We start from the raw sequence: 23,835 nt of genomic DNA, 5'->3' as shown, positions 1-23,835 counted from the left end.
ATTTTCTTCTTTCTTACCAGTTCCCGCATAATATACTGGCCAAACTGTTTCAAAATCATTTCTGACTTCTGTTTCAACGTCACCTTGATCTTGCTCTCGACAAAACTCGTTTTTAGTTAAAAACCCAACCAGTTTGTTCACTGCACTAAACATGATATCAGACTTGACTGCCTTAACCATATATTGACTGACTGACCTTAGGTAGCCTATAGGATGAATGAAAACAATTTAAGTAAGAATTTATCACAGTACCGGTACTGTATAATGATCTGACAATAATTTCACTTGAGTACAATAGTACGGTTGGGAATAGCCTATGACCTAGAGTGGCCGAGAGAAGAAGACATACATAGATAAAGACAAAATGCAGTTCTTACGTGAAAGCAAGTATTATGAAAATGAGAGGACTGTAATGTTGCAAGACACAAATTTAATACATTAATACAAGCAATAACAGCCAAAAAATAATAAAACCAGCAAGCTACATCTATAACTGTTTCAGTGCCAGAGAAAATCATTATAAAAAACTACCAGCTGCCCCTAAATAAACTATTTTTTTTTTCTATTTTTCTATTTTAGCACTTCCAGTTTTGCTTCTTCCCCAGTTCTTCATCTTTATTGTTATTTTCTTTTTTATGATTCAATATCTAAATAAAGATATGATTATGCTATAAAGATTATTAATATTATTATTACATAGCTCTGCATATACTGTAAACCAACCTGATTTCCACTAGAAATATTTATTGAAAAACAACTAATATTATTATACATCTGTCACCGTAACGTCATAAGTTACAGCGTGCCATAAGCGTCCTTTAATAATAAAAACAAACATGGCTGCCACCAGGGTTTGACCGAACTCCAGACAAAGTAGTTCGCTGATTTTGTTTTAAACAATTTGGATTTCTGCATTCCCATGATGTATCGTTGGAAGGAAAAGATGTATAATAATAAGGTTAAATATTATGAGGATACCTCAAAGTATGCATTCAGACAGTTCGCCATTGCATCGACCTCCGCTGCACGCCGGTCGATACTATCAGTGTACTGTCTTTGTGTATACTTTGAGGTATCCCCATAATAACCTCATATTCATAACTCCCTTTAAGAGATATTATGCTAATGAACAGATAAACACCAAATGTAGTACAATATAGTGGAATTATAATCACGACTAACAGACACCAAACAGGTTTATATTCTAAAATCTATTACAACTTTTTCAAGTGCACAGACAGGAAAGATAAATAACAATTTGGAGAAACTGGAAAACAGAAATAACTAATGACAATAAAAATACAAAATATTCAGCCAGCAAGAATGATAAGAACAAACATACCGGTACATTTCAAATATGATATTGAACTAGAAAAATATTTCACTAAACTTAGAAATTATTGAAGTATGAGAACAATTAAATTGATTTTGATTGAAAATTTATTATGAAAATGGACATAATAAATTCATTAAACTTTTCTACAAGACAGCAGATTTCAACTCATGATATACTACCATTGTTCAAAACTAAAGTATACCAGACAGGGACCAAAGCTTAGAACTTTGCAATAGGGGCAACAAGTTTTAGAATAGACTCCTTATCAGTCTGTTGATTGTATGATGATAAATACTGTTCAAAAAGACAAACTTTTTACATAGTGACTGTATATTTCTCTAGGTCTTAAAAAACTGTATACAGCGACTATCATTCCCCAAAACGATTATTGGCTTTTATTTTAAGTTCAAACACTGTAAAATTGTTATCCTTATTTTGTTACTGTTACGTAATTGGCGACCTTAATACTGATCTCTCCGAAGACAGTTTAGTGTCCGATAAATATAACTCATTGTTATAGACCATGTGATATAGCGCCAGGGTCAAGGCCCAGGTCAACTAAAAGTTAATTGAAGCAACTCATGTGTGCGACAACTTTCGATACTGATGAACACGACACAATAGATTAGCTAGTTTGTCAAGCTGCAGTTGGTTAATTATAAAATGACATGGAAGTGGCAAATATCGGCAAATACTTGCATATTTAGCAATATCAATAGTAAGAATTCCCAAACCTACCTACCAGACACTCACTCACTTGACTCGTGTTGTAAAATGTCTAATAGCCAGTGCAGCGCCCTCGCAGTCAGATTTATCATTTTTTTAAACATTTTTAATTGACATTGCGAAAACACATAACAACACATCGAATGAAACAATTGTTTTCCAAATTTATGTGCTTATAACCCGGGCGTATTACGCCCGGTTATACCCGGATCAGTATACCAACCTGATGTGTTTTTATTTTCGCGAACGAGGCTGAGACTGGCCCTTTCTCGTGACGTCATTTCTAAAATGGCTGACTCTGTTTCAGGAGTTATTTCTAATTCATAAACATCGCAATTTCCTGAAGTTGTTGACCAGATTTTGTAGTTTTTCTGAATGACCTATCGTATGTGTACATGTACATGCCTTTGCTCTCCAATTACTGGACCAAGATCTTCACAGTGGTAAGAAACTGTGTTTTGTAGTAAGTTCGTCATTGTTGTTGTACTTTCGATGTTCGACGGCCTTTTTGTTTTGAAACCGGGGCACTCAAAACTTTACTCGAATTCAGGACATTTTTGGCTAATTTCCAACCGTTTCGAGAAATTATGATTAGGCGAGCTCTTCTGTCGATTTAGCTTGCATTAAAAATACACAACTTTGTTCTTGAATACGTAGAATCATAAACGTAGCAATTGTTACGTGCGTTATTTAAATCGAAATGCGGAAATTCTTTTTTACGTTGTCTGTGGCGATATTTGCGACCTTTTATGACGTCAGAATAAGACGCGCTTGTGTAATTGACCACGGGTCAAGTCATCTCGTGACTATAAGTGGTGTTATTATTTTCCATATTTAAATACACATTTAAATAGTGCTTCGGATTCATCTCTGAATGCAACAATACATACATCGATACAATGTTCTATCAATACATTTTCATGAAAGTCTTTGGAATTGCTGACACTTTGTGAATAAATTTCGGATACAAGGTCATATGTGAAACAAAAACTTGGTCATAAGCCAAACTTCATTACATAGATGATGGAGTTATTTATTACACAGGACTCTATGCGCAAAAAGAAAAACATGACCCATTCATTGAGAAAATTCTTTCATATTATTTTTCTTTCACTAAATTTATTTCATTCATGGGTTTTCTGTCACTTTTTGGCGACTTCTGTGCTGAACATTGAATGGTTTATAACAATTTCTATTCCTAAGTTTTTCTTTGAAACTCCATAACAACTTACTCATTAGCTGTGGGTCCTTAGCTCTTCTTGTTGGTCTTTAGTCTTTGTGATAGACTTCCAAAATCTTGAGCCAGTGAGCATTTAATAAACATACATGTTCGACTGGAAATAAGTTTCTGTTACGTACTATATGTAAATTGTTTACTTTTATCAACTATTTGCTATGCCATTTGGCTTTGTATGTTTGTGTTACAAAAGTTTATGGGACAAACCATAGCTCTTCTATGTTGATATACAATTTAATGACACAAAATGTATCAGAAATAACTGCAGACCGACACAAGAAGAGCTATAGACCCACAGCTACTTACTCGTGTTTTTTTTGTAACAACAGATTTCATTTGATTTGTTCAATTGTAAATTTGATTGTGTACAAGTAAGCACCGATCATGTCTGTGGATATGAATAGCCAAAGCTCAGATGACAGCGATTATGATGATGACGATGACAATGAAGGGGATATGTATGATTACTATGACAATGATGATCATGAAGATGGTGACAAGCCAGAGAATAAATACGATGATCCAGAGTACTTTGAGCAAGAGTCTCTCTCTGTTGAGCAAGTTAATGCATTTCTTGATGAGGAAGTTGACAAAGCTAGCAAAACTCTGAAGGTAGATAACATAACAAAATGTTCTCTCATACTGACGAAACAGTTGAGGCAGGCACTGGCAATGTCAAAGGTCATATTTCCATGTATAGCTATTGTCAAGCAGTGTCACACTCAAACTATTGTCTATCGCCTCATAATGAGTCATTATTCTTCACTTAGACAAATTTGACTCTGCATGGTCTCCGAGGGTAATAAATCCTGGATTTGATTCAGCATTTATTCCAGCAATGTGATTTAGATAATATCGTGAACGTGAAAATAAGTCTATTGTTGATGGGAGTAGGGCTAGATAAAAGTGCTGTGTGCAGAATATTTTTTTTCTCTAGCATGGCGAGTAATATAAATTACCTTATGGCTAATTTACTTATGAATGCCATGGTTGTAATAGATGCAACTTTCCAGGCATGATTAATTAAAGAACTGATTAATTGACTTGTGTCAGATTGTCAGATCACTTACATGTAACTTGGTATGGGTTATGCCAATTTACATCAGAGTTTTCTTGAAGCCCTATTTCTAGGGCGAAACGTTGGAATAAATATCACAAAACTGACCAGGTGTATTGTCGTGACAATCCTTGTGTTATTTGCATATTATCTTACCTACAATACTAGCTACTGGGGATCGTCTGATCTATTATTGTTGATTATTTTAACTTGCTCTATATATTGCTATGACTGATTGTTCTTAAATTACATGTACAGGTGTCTCCAACCATTGCAAAGGTGCTTTTAAAAGTGCATAACTGGGTACCTTCGGAGCTATTACAAAGGTATATATAATGTGAAATGTATTACATTAATGGCTAATTATGATAAGGTTAACAAAACACACATACGAATAGTTGCAGTTGGGCATGGCTAATACAGAAATTTCCTGAAACTTGGGTATATGAAAAGAAGAAGAAAAAAAATTAGGGTACAACTACCTGAATTTTTTTTTAGTTACAAATTTCATTTGAGGAATTTGCCATCAGAGTAGGAGGTAACACTATGAGAAAAACACAAAGTCGGTGAAAATATGTTCGCATACACTTTTCCTACTGTTAAACTGCTTTAATTTTGCTGCTAATAATTTTCCCAATTTGATGATTTTATTTGCATTTGTGGAGACAAAATGTTGTGCAAGTTGCTGACACTCCATGTCACGGGTCTCAGAGACTTTTTCACTGCAACAAAATGTTATGATTTTCACTGACTCTGCAAATTCGTAAAAATCTTTTGCGAAATTTAACCAATTTACAGTATTTGCTGTTTGTAATTCATTTATTGGAAGTTGGTATGGTTGACTGCACATATTCTCTAAAACAGCTGCAAAATAAAAATAAATAAATATCCTGGTGGCTGTTTCCACATTGTATGCAGTGTTTTGAAATGTACATTTATGTCCATACAAAATGTCATTCTTTTTGGCTAGACCTTGCTCTGACAAACAATAAATTCAACTGGCAGTGTATGATCAGTATGTCAACAACTGTGTTTTATATTTTATTTAGAAATGCTGAAGATAAAACTAATCTGTTGGTAGAAACCCATATTATACCTCCTCCTTGTTCTAAGAAAGCTAAGGTGAGTAGAGCTGTGTCCAATTCTCACTGTATCCCTTCATGGTATGTGACATCATTTAGTATTGTAACCCAATCAAAGCATTGTTCACCTGTACTTTGATTTTTACTTTGCAAAGTATAACAATTTAGGGGAGAGTAAGAAATCAAACGGGCGATGCACCGCGGTCATTACCGAGGTGGTGGTGGGTGCTCGCCAGTCAACCGCATTTTATGCAAATTTATGCATAGATTCCATGACGCCGACTGGCCGCGGTCGTCTGCGATTGGCTCGCACAGCAATTCACACTTATTGTTAAGACCATTAAAAGTTTGGAAACTAGTCTATAATAGTTGACATTATTTTATTTGCCTGAGCCTTAGAATAAAATCACAAAACGATCCAGAAAGACGTAGAGATCAACATAATATAAAATATAATCACATTCTTTTGTGAATATATATCATGCATGGTCTCGGAAAATGTTTAGAAAGATTAATTTTTTGCTAGACCAAATATAATCACGCATAAGTATAAATTCAAAGTGTTTAATACATTGGTGAGAGGTCGCATTTTACGTGAACAAGAACATGCACAAAGAAGGAAAAGCAAGCCAAAGTCGAAACGAGGTGTAGTATGGACAACATGCGCTGCGACAATTCAGTGATCGTCAACATCATTTTGGGGCACAATTGAACTTCAAGTACTTTGCGAAACTTGCTACATGGCGATGCTGACATCAAGTGTGTGTTGACCAAAGTTTGACCCCAAGTCATACACTGAACTGGCGCGTTACCTTAGCAACCTTTTTCTTTCTTGGTTCGTGCGTCGATCTAGTAAAATTGTTATTACCGTAAAATCTGTATTAGAAGCCGCATTCCTAATAGAAGTCGCACCTATTTTTTTTGAATAATTGAGAACCAAAAATTCATCATTTCTCATATGTGTAGATGCTCTATTAGAAGCCGCATCCCCCCTGTTGCATTGTACCATTTTAATAGAAGCCGCGGTTTCTAATACAGATTTTACAGTATATCCGGCGGTACTGTATTAACACAACTTGTATCCAACTCTGTATTGGCTTTGAATATTTCAACATCGTTTACTTAGTGTGCTGCTTTTCTAATAACGCAAATATGTTTACAGTATTGCACGGGCTCTAAATATTTAAACTTAATGTATTGCTTTTATAATAATTACGCAAACTAAGTTATTTTTATTATTTTTGGGACACTAACCCGGGCTATTGGGTCTGTGAATATTTCAATATTACCGACTTGATAATGCGTTGCATTCGTAATTATTACGCAAATAAAAACATGGCCGCATTTAAATCATTGAAAAAGATAGTCAGGTCCCGGAGTCAGGTGTCTAACGAAAGTCGAGAAAATATTTTAAATACTTCTGATTCATCGGTGAATTATTTTATTCAAAATAAAGTGAATATGTAATATTAACCATACAATAACATACAATATCATGTGTAATGTTAAATTTTTTTATAATAAACTCGCAACGCACTTCGATCGCATTATTTGCGTACATTTCGATTGAACTCTAATAACCACGTGTTTGAATTACGTGCGACAATAGGCAATGACCTCAATGAGTTCACGCACTGACATTTAAATTCGGGCCACCCAGTTTGACGCAAAACGATATAGTTACTTAACATTTGTTCAAAAAATCTGTAAACTCTCACAAATACCATGAACGCGAAGAGTTAACTGAAAGGCAACGTCGTTTTAGACAAAAAAAAACGCGTCAATATGCGTGCAAGGTTAGATTTATAGAACGAACATGACCACTTAACTCTGTTTTTTTTTTAATAATCATGTCGCACAGGAAACACAGGAGACATTTTAGTTCATCCATTTCTTGTTTACTGATCTTGAACTTTTTGTCTGGAATGCGATACAGGCAAAGAATAAACATTAATGATACCCACCGTTGTAAAATCAACAAAAGGCTCGAATCAGGAAGGCTCGGCTATTTAAAACTTGGTAAATAACATTCTTTTCAAGTGGTAGACTTTATTCAAGTGAAATGTATGGACGAGTCATAATACTCGTAACTTCGAAAGTTACGACTTTTACTCCTGGAATTGGTGATAAATACATGCATAAAATACAACATATACCATTGTTTCACGCAACAACAGTTCGTATATATAAAATACGTGGGCCGATAATATTACCATATGCTTAGTATTTCCATGCCAGCGATGCTCGTAACCTGCTCGATTTAAAAACAGCTATTTAAAACAAAGACTCGTGGAATCACAAAGGAAACTGTTAAGTACGTATTTCACACCTTTCCTAAGACCGCGGTTGCAACCGGTACTTAGTGGCCACCGCGGTAGAGACCCCTAATTATAAGCAGTCCGCGGCTCTCTCCAGTGTACCGCGGAGAGCTGCGGTAATTACCGCGATGAACCGCCCGTTTGATTTCCTACTCTTCCCTTACCCTTTTTTGCCTTTTTGTGAATAAAACTTAGCAGTTGTAACTTACTATTTAAACTTATTATTTGTGATACATGTACCTACAGTGTTCTCACCACATTCTGTTTTTGTGGGGCCATAAAGGCACATCGTTTGAAAAAAGCAGGGCCATAAATTATAAAATAGGGCCGGGGGTAAATTGGTTTAGGGAAATGTCCACCTACCTGTCAAAGGATGAAAATTTCCATGGTGTAACCATTAATGGGTAAATAAAATTGAATCAAGGTAAAATTGCAGCCCTTATTGAGTTAACATTTATAAATAATCATAAAGTCATCACACACATTAGTTTAACACATGCCGGGGTTTTCAGTTCATCGCTAATAGTTAAATACTTTGAGCATCATGTACCGAATCAGGATTTCGTCAAATTCCAAAATTCAATAAAGTTCTCTGACGTTTTGGCTTGCTCACGGCGCCCATTCCATGGGGCTTGAAATGAGTTGCATATATTGCAAGACGTTACTCAATTGTGGGACCCCTCTAGGGAATAAATTACTACGTTGATAGCGCCACCATACGGTCAAAATGGGAAAGTCGTTTGGACGCAGTTTTTTTTTCTGCGCCAAATGTGGCTCGATTTAATTGAAATTTTGCGCCAAATTTTGAAATATTGCACAAATGGCGCAAGGGCGCAGTCTGGTGAGATCACTGTACCTACTTCAGAATGCAGAATATATACACTGATTTAGCGAATCATATAAGTTTTAGGAAGACACTGGAAATGTAAACGTAATAAGGATATTGGGCATATTTATATTTGTCAAAAAATGGACTTGTATATGTGATAAAACCAAGCTCGTTATTGAGTTTAATCTCCTGAATTATTATGGTTAATTATTATTGACCACCGACTAGTACAATGTAGGACATGTTTCATAATGATCAAGCATAAAAGAAAATATGAATGTAATTATGTTTATGTGCATTTCTATAAAAGATGTGCTTATAACTGAGCAAATACAGTAATAATGTTTGCGTTACATCTCTCATTTTACTGTACAGTTGACTGGCCCTCCAAGTAATGGTATGTGTCCTGTATGTCTTCAGAAGACAAGTGTAGATAAATTAAATGCCTTGGCATGCAAGCATTATTTCTGTAAAGATTGTTGGACTATGCATTTCTGTGTTCTTATTGAAGATGGTGTGTCAACAGGTAGGTCTATGTCAACATCACAGATAATTATATACCAGGGGTTTAAGTAATCCCACAATATTTTCTCTCAGGTTGATGTCAGCAGGCACAAGCATGGCAAATCAATCTGGGCTGCAGAAAAAAAAAATGTTCAATGGAATCACAGCAAGCTAATCTATAGCTGAGATAAGACTTGATTTGTATCTTTGCTTGGTATCTTTTTGTATTTTTCGCATTTTTCGTATTTTTTCATATTGTGTGTTGACAGTGGAACTGTTGTTGAAATAATATATGTGTTCTATTTCACATGAGCCCCTTACGTACATGTATGCTGTTCTTTTTTTTAATTATAAGAATTTGATTGCGACTTTATGGGTTTTTGATCTTCCCTGTGTTTTTTTTGTCACAATCTAGTCGTACGCAAGTTATGTGTGTCATGATATATAGTATACAATTTTTTCTCAATTTGTTATTATTGCTAATAGTTTATAATAAAATAATAAGTGTACACAAAATCAGGAAATTTATAATGTATTTGTGTTTTATTCTTACATAGATATCCAATGCATGGCTAATAACTGTTCCATAGTTGCACCAGAAGATTTTGTCTTGCCGTTGTTATCCAGACGAGACATTATTAAAAAATATAAATACTTCACATTTAAAGACCATGTACAGGTGAGGAATCTAATTACACAATTAGAACAAGAAAATTAGATGTGTGATCAGATTTTTTCAAAGGTTCACATGAATGGAAGGATTGTTATTATTTAATTTTTTTCGAAGGTGATTTAAGGTAGATGCCTACTCATGATTTCAAAAACCCAGAATTTCTTAATTTTTTAATATATTGTATTTCCAGGCAACATAAGAATATTGACTTTGAAAAAAGTGGGGGTCACCAGGTTAATTTTCGAGAAAATCGTGGTTGTATTTTAGTGGATAGCGGCCATTTTGGCAGTATTATAGTGCTTTTACCATAGGTTCCTATGGCAGAGATATTATGCCATATCTCAAATTGTAGGCTGGTGACATAGGCTGAAAAAATAATATATTGTTAATGATGGCCTACTTTTTGTTTTCCTGAATTTTTTCAAAAATCTGGGTTTTAAAAAGTGTTGAAAAATGCAATTTTTGTTTAACATTGCGCTCTATGGAATTGTTCTAAAAATAGCTAAAGCAAGTTCTATAGCAGGATTATGGTAAATGACTTGTATTGTCACTTTCTTCTCAACAGAGTCATTTTCAGTTATCGTTTTGTCCTGGTCCTGGATGTGATATTGTATTGAAAGCTGAACAGCCAGCAGCTAAAAGGGCTATCTGTACAAAGTGCAATAATTCATTCTGGTAAGTAGATCTTCCATAGAAATGTCTTCAACTGCTCAAATCAAATCTTAGCATCATGGTAAATAAACATTGATCACATAAAAAAAAAAAAACTTTGAAAAGTTTACAAAACTACAAAAACTACGTGATGTACTTGTCCACGTCAGATAATACCACTTTTCTTTCCAACAAGCATTCAATTTTTGTCAGTTAAAGTGATTGTACATATAACAAAAAAGACTGATCTTTGATCTTACCATTAAAACATAAATCAAACATCTTCTTGCGAGAACATAGTGGATGCTTGTGCTAGACAGTAACAGGGCAGTCAAATATGGTATACCAGTAAATGACTACTGGTAATCTAGCTTCAACTTCGCATGTACATGAGATGAATGTGGTTTCTACTTGACAGTGATGTTACCACTTGAGTGGCTATGGAACAACTTAGACAGTTTTGTTCTTAACACATTAATAAAATCAATAAAAAAAGGTTTCCACAGCCCATGTGTCACAGGCGAAAATTGTATAATATAGTTTTGAAGACCAGTAAGGTTGAGTAGCACTGTATTGTCCATCCCTGCTGCAGTTTGAATTGATCCAGAATAGGTGTTTACCTGATGTGTCTGCACCAGCGAGTCTAAAGTTTTATATTTTTGAGACCAGCTGTAATACCTGGTGAATTTCTCAGTGGCAGCTTTAAATTATCACTGTTGAAACCAAATAATGTTTTGGATATCTGTGTAGGCGATAATGCATAGCAATCTGTCAATTATGGAATCAACACAGTTGTCATCAGAATGCATGCAATTCAGTCATTTTGCCTTTACTTGCAGTTTTAAGTGCAAGCTACACTACCATGCCCCAACAGAATGTGAAGTTATCAAAAAATGGTTAACCAAATGTCGAGATGACTCTGAAACTGCAAACTATATTAGTGCACATACGAAAGATGTAAGTACCCTGGTAACTAATATTTCTTTTTTTTCATGTTTTTTAAGAATTGAAGAATAGGTTATTCTTGCATGTTACTGGTTTTGTTTCTTTACTCCAGCAGGAGCATCTTGAACTGCTATAGCTATTTGGATGAATTATGTAATCCATGCACACTATTAACAATGAATGCTGTATTTTATTTTATTATTATTATTATTTTATTTCCATTTCTCTAAAGAAATATACCCCACTAACTTGGGGGAACAGGTTACAATGCGAAAGTTACAGGCGTGACTTTAATCGCCTCAATAAAATAAAGTATTATATATATATATATATATATATATATATATATATATCACACACATATACAACTCATCTATTGGAGAACTCACACTAACAAATTATATCTAATCTGAAAAGCTGTGTAAACAAATCTTGCAATAATTTGGATGATTTCATGGTTATCCTGAGAAAAAATATATGTAAGTTTACAGATAGGCGAAAGGAACTCGAATTGTGGTTCAATGCGGTTAATTCGATCAAAAAGCGGTTTGAATATTGAATATGTGCCAATGACTTTGAATACTGTAGAATACTTTATTTTAGCTGGAATTAATTTTCACTGAAAAGACTTTTTGGAATTAGTTGAATGTAAAGTATAGGAAAAAAGGTATATTCACTGGATTTTATTTTCACTGAATCATTCCCTCAGCGAACATAGCGAAAATAAAGGATTCTACAGTAATTTGCATCTTTCAAAAAGGATGCCCAAATTGGAATATTAATGGTGCTATATACACTGTGAACGCTACATCATATCCACCATATTTTAACAATCATGATAACAGAATATTGGAATAAAACAATAAAAAAACTCCCTTAATTCCATCAACCATTGGTACATTTGTTTCCCACACTTAAAATCAATGGTGGCTGTCAATTTGGTTACAATTTGGTAACATGTATCAAACTCAACTCATTGTATTTTTTGTTCTACAGTGCCCTAAGTGCAGTGTTTGTATAGAGAAGAACGGAGGATGTAACCATATGGTAAGATAATTGGATGTCACTGCATGTGCGCATGTTAAATTTCTTTCATTTGATTGGACAACATGTATGTAATACCATTGTCATACTTGCAATTTAAATATTTCTAATTTTGTTGTTTCTTTTCAGCAATGCTATAAATGTAAACATGATTTCTGCTGGATGTGTTTAGGAGGTATGTTCTAATTATATGTTTCCCCATTGTGGAGCACAGCTTTATATTTTTACAAAAGGTGGTTGTAGTGACACATTGTGTGTGTGTGTGTGGGGGGGTTGTAGTGATGCATTGTATTTAGTATGGAGGGGTTCACATGCGACATATGTAACACATGACAAATTCATTGCTTACACAAATACAAATACACACTTCACAATGACCTATAATGTTAATCTGTTAGTGAACTTGTCTGACTTGGTGTTCAGGGTTCTCAGCTTAAAAAACCTTGTGCTTATTCGAGCAAATGAATATGTTCAACCATCATGTGCCATTGTGAAATGAGTTCTGTCATCATTATTGATTTCCACAACACTTTTACAATGAAGAAACAGAAATATGCACATTTTATTATAATATGATTTACATACCATCAGACTTCATGGAGTAAAAATTATGGTCTGTGAAAAAAATAGTTGAGAGCTTCATCATCATTTTCATTGTTGAACCTTTTCAATTGTTATGCAAACTCTTCTCGCAAGCAGTTTCCACCATGATGTTTCTTTTGCATGATTTGACCTGCAACAATGCCTTCTGACCTGACCTAACAGGTCAAGTCTGTTATGAATCAATCAGAATTATCTGGAATTTTCCAATTATGGCCATTTTTACAACACAATGCTGAAGTGAATTACGGATGTTTAAATGTGACTCTTGCAATAGGCGTTTTCTGGTAAAGCTGATCCAATGGATATCTACTTCTCATTGCTCATATTTATTCTCAGAGTGAAATGTGTAAAAGAATTTCTTGAAGACTATTGTGCAGACTTTCATACTTTGTCTCATGCCAAAAACCACTGTGTTGCATAACACATAAGCTGATGTATGAAAATTCATTGTTATTGACCACCTGAAAATGGTATGGATTGCTAGTAGGCTTGCAATTGCCAGTAATCATTTGGTTCAACAAATATTGTGGCTTAGTGATATTCAGGAGTTTGATATCACTTAGTAGTTTTCTGCAGCCTGCAGAGTTCTCTTGAGAAAGAGCGTATTTCACAGATACCGGTATTACTAGGCTTGAAATTTACTGTTATTTGATGTGTCTATAACAGTATGTATCTTCCTATATCAGTCATTCTCATTGATGTCTTGTTTTACTCCATGCAGACTGGAAGAACCACGGCAGTGAATACTATGAATGCAGTCGTTATAAAGAAAATCCCAACATAGCTAATGAATCAGTTCATGTTCAAGCCAGAGAAGCACTCAAAAAATATTTATTCTATTTTGAAAGGGTAAGAATTTTAACATTTTTTAAATAATTAATATATGTATTAACGTTTTTTCAGAGACTTGTCCATTGACTGTATTTATTTCTCTTGACCTCACTTAGTGGGAAAACCATTCTAAGAGTTTAAGATTAGAAGAGGAGACATTTAAAAAGATTAATCAAAGAATAGAAGATAAAGTGATGAAGAATGCTGGTACCTGGATTGACTGGCAGTATCTATTGGATGCTGCTGCATTATTAGCTAAAGTAATTTTTTTTTTCATAGTCTTTATTAGTCCCCGTTCGGACGTAGTCGGGGACTTATGGTTTGCCCTGTGTGCATCCGTGATCACCTGTATCTCAAACATGCATGGACCGAATCGCACATTTTCACCATTCCGGACCCGGATCTCAGTTATGCATGGACGGATTTTGTTCAAATTTGGTACATACATTAAACATAATAGGACCTTGATGCACGTCATTTTTTGGGGGGGGATCGGGTTTGAAATGGCCGACTGGCGGCCATTTTGTTTTAAAGAATTCAGTTCTGGATCCGTATCTGAGACATGCCTGGATTGATCGAGTTCAAACTTCACACACACAAGGTACATCCTGTCACAAATATGTATGTGCATTTGTTTCATGATCTCATTAACGATAGCTGAATGATGGCCATTTTAAGGCCGAAAATGCATCAAAATCACATATTTTCACAATTCCGGAACCAGATCTCAGTCATGCATGGATGGATTTTGTTCAGATTTAGTACAATGTGTTGTACATATGCAGGTGCATTTCGGATTAGACCACTGAAAGTGGTCTGAGATTTCGGTCATGATTTGCTTTGAATGTATATGTCACGCAAATATGAACGGAACGGGGACGTGTCATTGACAATGACTTGTATCATACTACTTTAATAGTGTTCTGCCACAGCGATTACCATTGGTCAAAAGCGTGTTCATGATTTTCTGATTAACAGATGATTTATTTTCACAGTCAAGCTTGACCTTATTACTGTACCTCAAGTGGAATTTCCTCCAACACAATTAAAAAACTAAAAAAAAACTATCTCAGTCCCAATCAAACTGAAGTCTTGAGCGGACATCCAATTTATTGCCTATGGTCATAAATGACACAATGCTGTGAGTGTTACAGTGCAGATATACAGATAATGACGCCACATTGATTGCGGTGGAACGGTTTTGTTCACACTATCAAATTAATATATATTATGCAAATGATATACTTAATAAATCAAAGCAATGATCCCACTATGTTTGGTCAAAATTCTTGGGAGAACACTGTATCACCAATAAATCTGGCTGTTCAGACATGAAATCCTACACGTAATATTATATTTTTTGTAGTGCCGATATACATTGCAGTACACCTACCCATATGCTTATTTTATGGAAGCAGGACCAAGAAAGAAACTGTTTGAATATCAACAAGCTCAACTAGAAGCTGAAATAGAGAACCTCTCATGGAAAGTAGAAAGAGCTGAGACAACTGATAGAGGGGTATGTACAAGAGTGTAATCATATTTCTTCTTTTCATTATTTGGATAAGCAGATCTACTGAAGTGCAGCTGAGACCAGTGTGTCCTCTAAGCTGATAAGCACATCAATGACATTCAAAAATTTGCCATGATGCAACTAATGGTACTACCGTAATTCTCTGGTGCATCGTTGATGGAACAGTAAATCGTACATTGATATAGTGATATTGAAAAACATCTTACTAGAGAATTTCAGTTAAATGAAAATCACATTTTAGCCCACACTGATTTAATTTTATAGATGACATCCTCTGAAGACCCCAAAACTAATGCGAGAGGGCGAGAAAAAAAATTCGGCCAAAAAAAAAATGCTGCTAAAACAACAGGACTACGGAGCTATTATTACGAATTTAACCACAGTGTATCAAAAAAACAACAAGTCTTAATTTGTAGGAGGCACATGCTGATGTACACATTTCGTACTGTATTACTGTCACAGGTATCATCACCTTTGATTTTGAAAAGGCAAGAGGATAAGGCAGATGTTAGCTTTGCCAAAGGCATACACATCAACTCAATAATAAACATATGAAAATTTGTGCTTACAACTGGTTTTTAATCCGTGTCGAAAACGTGCACAGAATGGTCGTTTTGTGCACGTTTTCGACACGGCTTATCAGCTACCTCAAGTGCCAAATCCATGAAATAAACAACCAATGTCAATAGAGTAGCCTAGGTGTTAAAAATGGATTAAGTACTGGCAAACTAACTTCTGCATAGGTATGTTTCTAAACGCTTGCTTTTTAGCTGATTTAGTCATCATTTTTGAACTCAGAAGCCCACAAAACCTAATATTACATGTGAGAACGAAACAAATCCGTCGAGATTTCACGTTTCCCCGTAAAAGGGATGCTGGCTGTTCCCTCTCTGGACTCCCTCCCCGCGTATACTAGTACTGGTATCATGGATTTGTACCTTCCATGGTACTACCAACTCTAACCATGTCCCCATTTGGTGACGCATTGTCAAGCTATAAATGGGCATCAATACTCATTTCACCCAATATTTCGCTTTTATAACATTTTATAACATATCACTTAATTTCCGACCGGAAACACGACCATGTTTTTATCCCTTTTTTTTCTCACTCGCTTATTAAAAACACTGACCGCTTGTTCAAACACTGAACACTGGCACATGAGTTGTCGAAATGGTTGTTTTAGTGTTAAAGTTTGAGGATTCAATGAGTATTTAACCATTATTTAATTTCGAACGACACTTCCAAATCATCATACTTTGTTTCGTTCGCGAACGTACAGCGGGACTGTGTTCCGTTTGAATCCAGGGCTGCTATATCGTTTCAACAACATGATTATCGAGACCATTACGTGATACAGGCAATGCTAACTCCTTAGGGCAGAGAGCAGATACACCAGGAACATATTGATGCCACGGCCATGTACTAGTATTTAAAATGCGAGCATGCAGACGGGGGAAATTTCTGGGTTCGCGCGCTCGAAAAAATAAGCGAAAATTATTCAACAGGCGGTTGCAAAAACGATTAAAAATGATAATCGAAAAGCAGAAGCGAGCAGGAGGTTGGGTGAAATTAGTGTTGTACATTCAGGTCCTTTGTAAATACGATCGGTCAAGATCTATATCATTCTGAGGCACGCTAGAGACAGACAAAATGCAATTTTAAATATTGACACCGTTCGTATTTTTTAAATGAGTCAAAAAATAAATAAATTGTATGCTGCTTAAGCGATGATGAATCGAAACAGACTCGTTTTGCAAGTTTTAACGGCTACGTTCTGCTGAAGATATAAGACTTCACTTTCGGAGTTATTACCGAAGATAATGTACAACAGCAAAAAACAACAACATTTGGTTATGTGAAATAGAGTAGCATTCATGTAGGTCCAATCAGTACTGTTGTATCGTCTATTTCGTCAACCGAACGTTACTACCCAGACCTGCTCGTCGATTATTATTGCAAATGTCATTTTTTTCCAGAATCAATATGGTATAAGTACGTTATTTTAGAATGATTTTCATTTGGTTTCACCAAAGACAATTGTCTTTGGCTTCACGTGATAGTTAATCTGATTTATCATATAGCATTACAAACAGGAAGTCCTCGGCATGGGTCAGAGTACTAGTATACCCCAGACCACTCGTTTTGATGAATGGTCTGGGTGTGGCTTGTGGGTAAGAATAGAAAATGAATTTCGGTGAGGTTGTGATTATTTGGATTTTTGAGAACGGATTTTTACTATTGAAATGAAATTATCACGTCTAGGGGTGAATTGTTAATAGGTGAAGTGATGTTAAAAACATAAGTAGTTCATCTTCTTGCGTACACTGCAACAACAAAGGTTTATTTTCTAACACAGATCTCCAGTCAAGAGGGTGGCGTTTGGACGTAACCCCGGAGTTAAACCATAGACAATATAGTAGGAAGGACAAGCAACTCCAGCGATTCTATTGTAGCAGGGTAGGCTGGAAAAAAGTTAAGCTGATTTAAACTAACCGTTAACATAAACTAAATATTTATTTCGATTTCTCGTTAAGGTAGAGATGCCTGACAGGTATTTTAATTAGGCAACCAAGATGACCTCCCTTGTCCACAAAACTATATACAGCCAAAACAAAGTCAGCTTGGACATTCAGTTGTGAGACATGACAAAATAAACGGTGCCAGTGATAGATTTTGCGAATGAAAGAACAAAATAAACTCAATCAAAGGCACCGACCACGCGCGTTCGAAATAAATAGAACTGACGAGAAATTTCGCCTGCATCTTTCACTCACGCAAACGCACACACATGCTATTTCCATATATTGAATACGTTGGTAACGGAAGGGACAAGTTTAAATCATCTTTGTATTAACACAACTAGAAAGCAACAGTCTCACACTGAATATATGTTTATAAATTATCAAACTAAACAATCAATGAAGCGGAATGCGTAATTTCGTTGATGAGAGTCGCCTACGGTATTCCATGGGTATTCTAAATGGCCGTTGCTGATCACGAGTTCCCGTGAGTAGATGATTTGCTCGATGTTTTTTTTTCGGATTTTGATGACGGTGGAAATGATAGTGAAGAAGATCCAAACGCAGTAGACACAGCAATTCATGTTAACAACTCTGTGTGTGTGATTCAGAGCCCGGGCATCAACATCGAAAATAGCGAAGATTTGCGTTTTCTTGATCTTCACGTAAAAGAAACCCTTTGAAACGCTAGCAAAAAACCGAAAATAGTGAAAATAATATAATAAAGACAATTGTGCCTCATTTATTCACAAGTATTCGAGTTATTTTGTTGAAATTATTAATAAAAACAGGGTATAACGTAGGTAGATGTGCATTCAGGCTGAAAGACTGGATGTGTAGTCAAGATGGCGACAGATGTGAAAACGGAAAACGGAATGAAAGTCTATTAAAAAAATGCGAGACAGACAACAAACAAGTGTAGTCAGTGAAAATAACAAAATTTGACGATTCATGCATCATGAAAACAATAATATTTGTGTATTTTGTCGAATACGGGGTACAAACTTAGACATGCATTCCGTTTGAAAGAGTGTGAATAAAGTAGTCAAGATGACGACAGATATGAAAACGGATGGATTGAAAATTAATTTCAAAATAAGTGCAAGACAGAGAACAACAAAAAACGAGCACAGTCGGTGGAAAATAACATAATAAGAAGATTCATGCATCATGAAAACTAAAATATTCGAGTATTTTGTCGAAAACGGGGTACAACCTTAGACATAAATTCCGGTTGAAAGAGTGTGAGCTATTGTCAAGATGGTGACAGACGAGAGAACATACGGATTCAAAGTCTGTTTGAAAAAAAAATGCGTGGCAGAGAATAATAAAAAACGAGCATAGTCGGTAAACAATAACATAATAAGATTCATGCACCATGAAAACAAAAATATTCAAATATTTTGTCGAAAACGGGGTACAGACTGAATATAACATGTACGGAAACATTACTGCCGTCTGAAACTAACTTTTAATTTTATTCAATTAAACAGGAACATATATATTAAAAGTCATATTTTTTACTAGTCAACCACGTTCACGAGAACATCTGATAACTATTGTGTGTTCGGAAGATGCGCATTGCGGAAAGATACTTGTAGTTCGATACGAAAGTAGCGACATCGCATGGAAGTAAATATGACGTCATTGTTTACTTGCTCATCATAATATTCCAGCCCTGCTTACGTTGGGCATACAGCGTTTGACATTGGTGTTACTATACTACTATACTGTCTATGGTTAAACAGGGCCCAAATTGATAGGGAGTAAAACACGGAAGTGGAAGAGCTGTCCATGCATTGACCAATCACACAAGAGCTCACAAACACCAACGAAATATTTGTTGTTGTACTTAACAAAGGGGTTTGGCACTAAAAACAATGGAACATTTATAGGCTTAACGTTGGATTTAGATCGTGTTATGATCCAAATCCCCTACTAAGACTTGTAAGCACCAATTTTCATATGAAGAAAAACTTACTGTGTTGTATTGAAAAAAAAAATAATTAAAAATGAACAATAAGTTTGTCAACAGCAACCTGGAAATTAACTTTAGCTTTTAAAGTGACACTTCAGATAGACTAAGTGTAGACACAAATGCTCTAGAACTACTTCAACTATGTAACAAATTATAAGAAGCTCGATATTGAAAAAAAACACCAACAGAGAGTCAACAAAAATTTGGATACAGAAAATTATGTACATGTATCTTGATGAAAATGGGTCATATGATCAAAATATTACTGAATGTGTGTGCAAGCAAATTATCTGAATCAGAAAATGAAAAAAATAATAAGGGGACTTCGGCCAAGGAGCTTCTGCTGCTTTCGTTGCAGTTTTGTCGACTTCAATGCGGACAAAGCAACCAAACTGATTTGTCGCCTGACCGACTTTTAGGCCACCATACACCTCCACTCCTCTCCCATTTCTCTCATCATTGCAGAAGAAACGCGGGACAGCCACTCTGGACAATATGTTCTCAAAGTTGTCTGGGCGAAACTCGCTTGCCACTACCGACCTCTCGTATAGCTGTGTAAACGTCTCCCTGGCCAACGTCAATTGCGTACCAGTCTACAACAATCCCTCCGTTTCACCTCTGAACTTTTATGCTCACGTATTTTGGTGGTGTGGTCGCCATGTTGGATCATTTTTGGCAAAATTTGCATGTTTTGAGGCAATCTCTTTCCCATAGGTCTTTGCACTTTACGTAACGCGGAGTTTGGTTTTGAGGTAGTCCAAAACGAGTTTTACGACAAGTCGGCGCTTTGCGACAATATGAGTCGACAAGTTCCGAACAGAAAACCGATCTGTGGAGACTCGTCATCGGAGATTTTTTTTTGTTTTTTTTGAGAACAGGCGAAAAATAATGCGCGCGCGGATGTCATCCATAAAATTAAATCGGTGTAGCCTTATAAACAAACAAAAAATGGAAATCATGTATACACCTAAATAGTCGCATCCAATTATATTTTTTCCCTAGCAGTCAAAAAGCTCACTCAACATGATTTGGGGGATCCTATTTAGACTCAGTCCTGGCAGAGACCCCACAGTATTTGGTTTGTGTAGTTGTATTCAAGTGTATGTTGTATTCTAATCATCCCCTAAAGTACTGTCATTTTTTTTTTTCACTTTCAGGATTTAGCCAACCAAATGGATATAGCTGAAACGAGACGGCTAACACTCTTAAAAGATTTTCTTCCACATTGAGAAGACATTGCTGTGATCCATGTAAATTAAATCTCAGATGACCAGGCTTGTATCGGTGATGGGGGAATACAGTGATGTACTATAGCTTCCTGCAAAATATTAGTTTGATAGAAAGCCTACAAAATGTGATTGAACAGATCTGTCGTTTTACTAGTTGGCAGATTATAGTACTGTGAATTGCTTTATTTAAGCCTGGATTTATTTTCATTTGGGCTGGCACATTTTTTTTTAATTCACTGAATTGTCATAGCAATGGGAAACGAATATTCCCATTCTTTCAGTGAAAATAACAGTAAAATACAGTATTCTGGGGTCCATGTCATCAAAACATCTACATCCGCACTAGAAGTGTTAAATAACGAGAATGTACCAAAATCAATAAACTGCCAACATGCCATTCACTTATAAAGTATGTGTTTCACCAATTTTAATTCCATTGGTAAATTATTACTAAAATCAATATGTGTGTGCAGCTTTGCTTTGAATTTCATTTTCTATATCTTCCCAAAATTCACCCAAACGGTGTGTTATTTGTTTTTTTTAATTATGATACAGATACTGTAGAATACTTTATTTTCGCTTGGAATTTATTTTCGCTATTTTCACTGAAGGGATGATTCCGTGAAAATAAAATCCAGCGAATATACTTTTTTTCTTATATTTCACATTAAATTCATGAAAAATCAGTGAAAATAAATTCCAAGCAAAACGTCCAAAAAGCCTTTTCAGCGAAAATTAATTCCAGCGAAAATAAAAGTATTCCACAGTAATAAAGGTCATTCTAGTTTTTACTTGAATGATGATGTTTCTGTAATGAGTGTACAAGTTAATCTTGTGTGGTCCCTTTCAACAGAAACTAACAGCTTTAACAGTTTTATGCAAGTTATGCCTTGCTGGTATAGTTGAATGTGCTATGTAATCCTAACTTTTGTGGTACTCTATCATTTTGCATATGTGCATTTCTCATTGGAGTTCTGGTAACAGTTGTCCTAAAGCCTACTCTAATTTTGTATTACAGTTGCACTTTGAAAGCTTTATTCGGGTCTTTGCATTATTATGTGAAATATTTGATGGTCTGAATTTGCATGGATTTGTGAGATGGATTTCATAAATGTGCAAATTCCAATAATGTGTTTGAACACTGATAACTGTTTGATTGTGTGTTCAAATTTGCTTTGCTTTGCCTAAAGTTTTTGAATCGTGTGCCAAAAAACATGGACTCACAATGATTCATTTTTGTTCCAAATTACTCACTGTAATTTTTTGCATACTAGTTCCAAGACCGCAAATAAAGCTTCATGAATGATCTCAAAGTGCAAGTTTGATATTTGATTTTCTCCACAAAATGTTCGGAGTGATTTAAAAAAGTCTTTGTGGCCTAGAAACAAGTCTAAATTATACATATGTGAACAGATGTGGGAGTTGATTATTCCAAAACAAAAGTGCTCAATACAAAGTATATGTAGAGCGGCGGATAAATACGATAATAGAGGAATTAATACACAACTACATGAATATTGAAACTCAACAGCACTGTTTTATGTTTAAAGCTCCTGATGAGTGAGGTACTTGTACCTTACAAAACAGTGCTGTCGAGTTTCAATATTCATGTAGTTGTGTATTAATTCCTCTATTACCGTATTTATATATATATATATCTGCACTAATTCCAGTTTATTTACCACAGAAGTATTTGTTGTGTGCCAACCCCAGTTCATGTCATTGCACTCTGAAAATCTCTTGCAAGATAAACTGGGTTTTTGAAAAGTACAGGTATTTGTGATATATGGGCATCTACAAACACCAGTGAAGATCAATTTTATATGTTGAACAGACTGTTTTTTTTTTCAAAAATATAATCTTCTTTGAAAAGTACCTATTCTGGGGGCTATTTATAAAGTGTATGGTTTGTGCGCTGTTGCTCACCAACTTTACTTCATTTGCAACATGTATTTTACATATGCTAATACCCAAACATGAAAAAATATTGCGGTATTCGCTTACACTAGCATTTCAAAAGCAGACTGTGTCCAAAATAACTATAATTTTATATTTCTGGGATGTGTCCACCTTTTAGGACAAATGTTTTAGGCGATCCACATTGAAGTGCTAACATTCATAGAGTTTTTATTAGGGTCTTGAGACGTTTGTGTGAAAATATTTGATTGTCTGAATGCATGCATTGCTTGAAGAAAAAACAAAAATTCACCAGGATTTTGATTCTGAAATTACAGTAGCTAGCAGTATCTGTTAAATCCATGCGTTGAAACACTGTTAAAAAGAGTTAACAAGCAAAAGAAATTAAGCAAATGGGGAGCCAAAACTTGAAATGTGAATATATATTATATATTTCTCGCAATTCACACAAAATAATAATTGAATAATTGTGAATGTAATTTCAGCTATCTTACAAGAGTCTCCCTGGAGCATAGAATATTCATAGTTTGGCCACTAAATGGAACCATAACAATGAATGCAATACAGATGATCAATATATATATATGTTGTGACGATGCCTTTTACACTGCACGGGAAGGTTGTTCATTTAAGGATTATAATATTGACGAGTGTTTTTAGGGTAAATTAATATGTTGGATAAATGTCTAATATACAGTAAGAAGGGATTTTATATGAAATAATCTTCGTCCCAGATACAAGACTTGTTTGTATGCTTGTATAAAATAAATCCAAGTTACTATGTTTAAATTAAGGTGTGATTTCTTTTATTAACTTTAT

At 35.1% G+C, this 23,835-nt stretch overlaps 1 protein-coding gene and 1 long non-coding RNA gene across 4 annotated transcripts; one reads left to right on the top strand and one right to left on the bottom strand.

The window, feature by feature from the left end:
- Position 1: 1 nt before the first annotated feature.
- LOC144350625 (uncharacterized) lies at positions 2–2,132 on the bottom strand. Its single transcript, XR_013420276.1, has 2 exons — positions 2,079–2,132; positions 2–206 (listed from the first exon to the last, which is right to left on the bottom strand). It is a non-coding gene; the product is annotated as an uncharacterized LOC144350625 (long non-coding RNA).
- Positions 2,133–2,336: 204 nt separating this feature from the next.
- Positions 2,337–23,805, top strand: LOC100377060 (putative E3 ubiquitin-protein ligase ariadne-2). 3 transcript variants are annotated; one of them, XR_014928971.1, is made up of 15 exons: positions 2,337–2,505; positions 3,629–3,911; positions 4,615–4,682; positions 5,406–5,478; positions 8,961–9,111; positions 9,647–9,768; positions 10,328–10,437; positions 11,253–11,370; positions 12,355–12,405; positions 12,532–12,577; positions 13,727–13,854; positions 13,953–14,096; positions 15,203–15,355; positions 17,730–17,830; positions 21,028–23,805. XR_014928971.1 is itself a non-coding variant. In XM_085496974.1 (14 exons), exons 2-14 carry the CDS (start codon positions 3,684–3,686, stop codon positions 21,097–21,099), a joined length of 1,464 nt encoding a protein of 487 aa, XP_085353100.1. In that variant the 5' UTR covers positions 2,337–2,505; positions 3,629–3,683; the 3' UTR covers positions 21,100–23,805. The 3 variants fall into 3 exon arrangements, 2 of the variants coding, with proteins under 2 accessions (XP_085353100.1, XP_085353101.1); XM_085496974.1 differs by lacking the exon at positions 17,730–17,830; XM_085496975.1 differs by lacking the exon at positions 17,730–17,830 and having other exon boundaries at positions 2,337–2,525.
- The last annotated feature ends 30 nt before the right edge of the window (positions 23,806–23,835 follow it).

The sequence above is a fragment of the Saccoglossus kowalevskii genome, chromosome 3 (genome assembly GCF_978046115.1).
Source record: "Saccoglossus kowalevskii chromosome 3, keSacKowa6.1, whole genome shotgun sequence".
In the NCBI taxonomy this organism is placed as follows: Eukaryota; Metazoa; Hemichordata; class Enteropneusta; family Harrimaniidae; genus Saccoglossus; species Saccoglossus kowalevskii.
Note: the sequence above shows the minus strand (reverse complement) of the source record. Positions and strands in the feature narration are given on the sequence as shown.

Coding starts and splice junctions, on each gene's coding strand:
- LOC100377060 (XM_085496974.1), top strand. CDS start 3,684: ATGTCTGTGGATATGAATAGCCAAAGCTCAGATGACAGCGATTATGAT. Junction 12,578..13,726: donor CTGCTGGATGTGTTTAGGAG/GTATGTTCTAAT, acceptor TACTCCATGCAG/ACTGGAAGAACCACGGCAGT. Junction 14,097..15,202: donor CTGCTGCATTATTAGCTAAA/GTAATTTTTTTT, acceptor TATTTTTTGTAG/TGCCGATATACATTGCAGTA.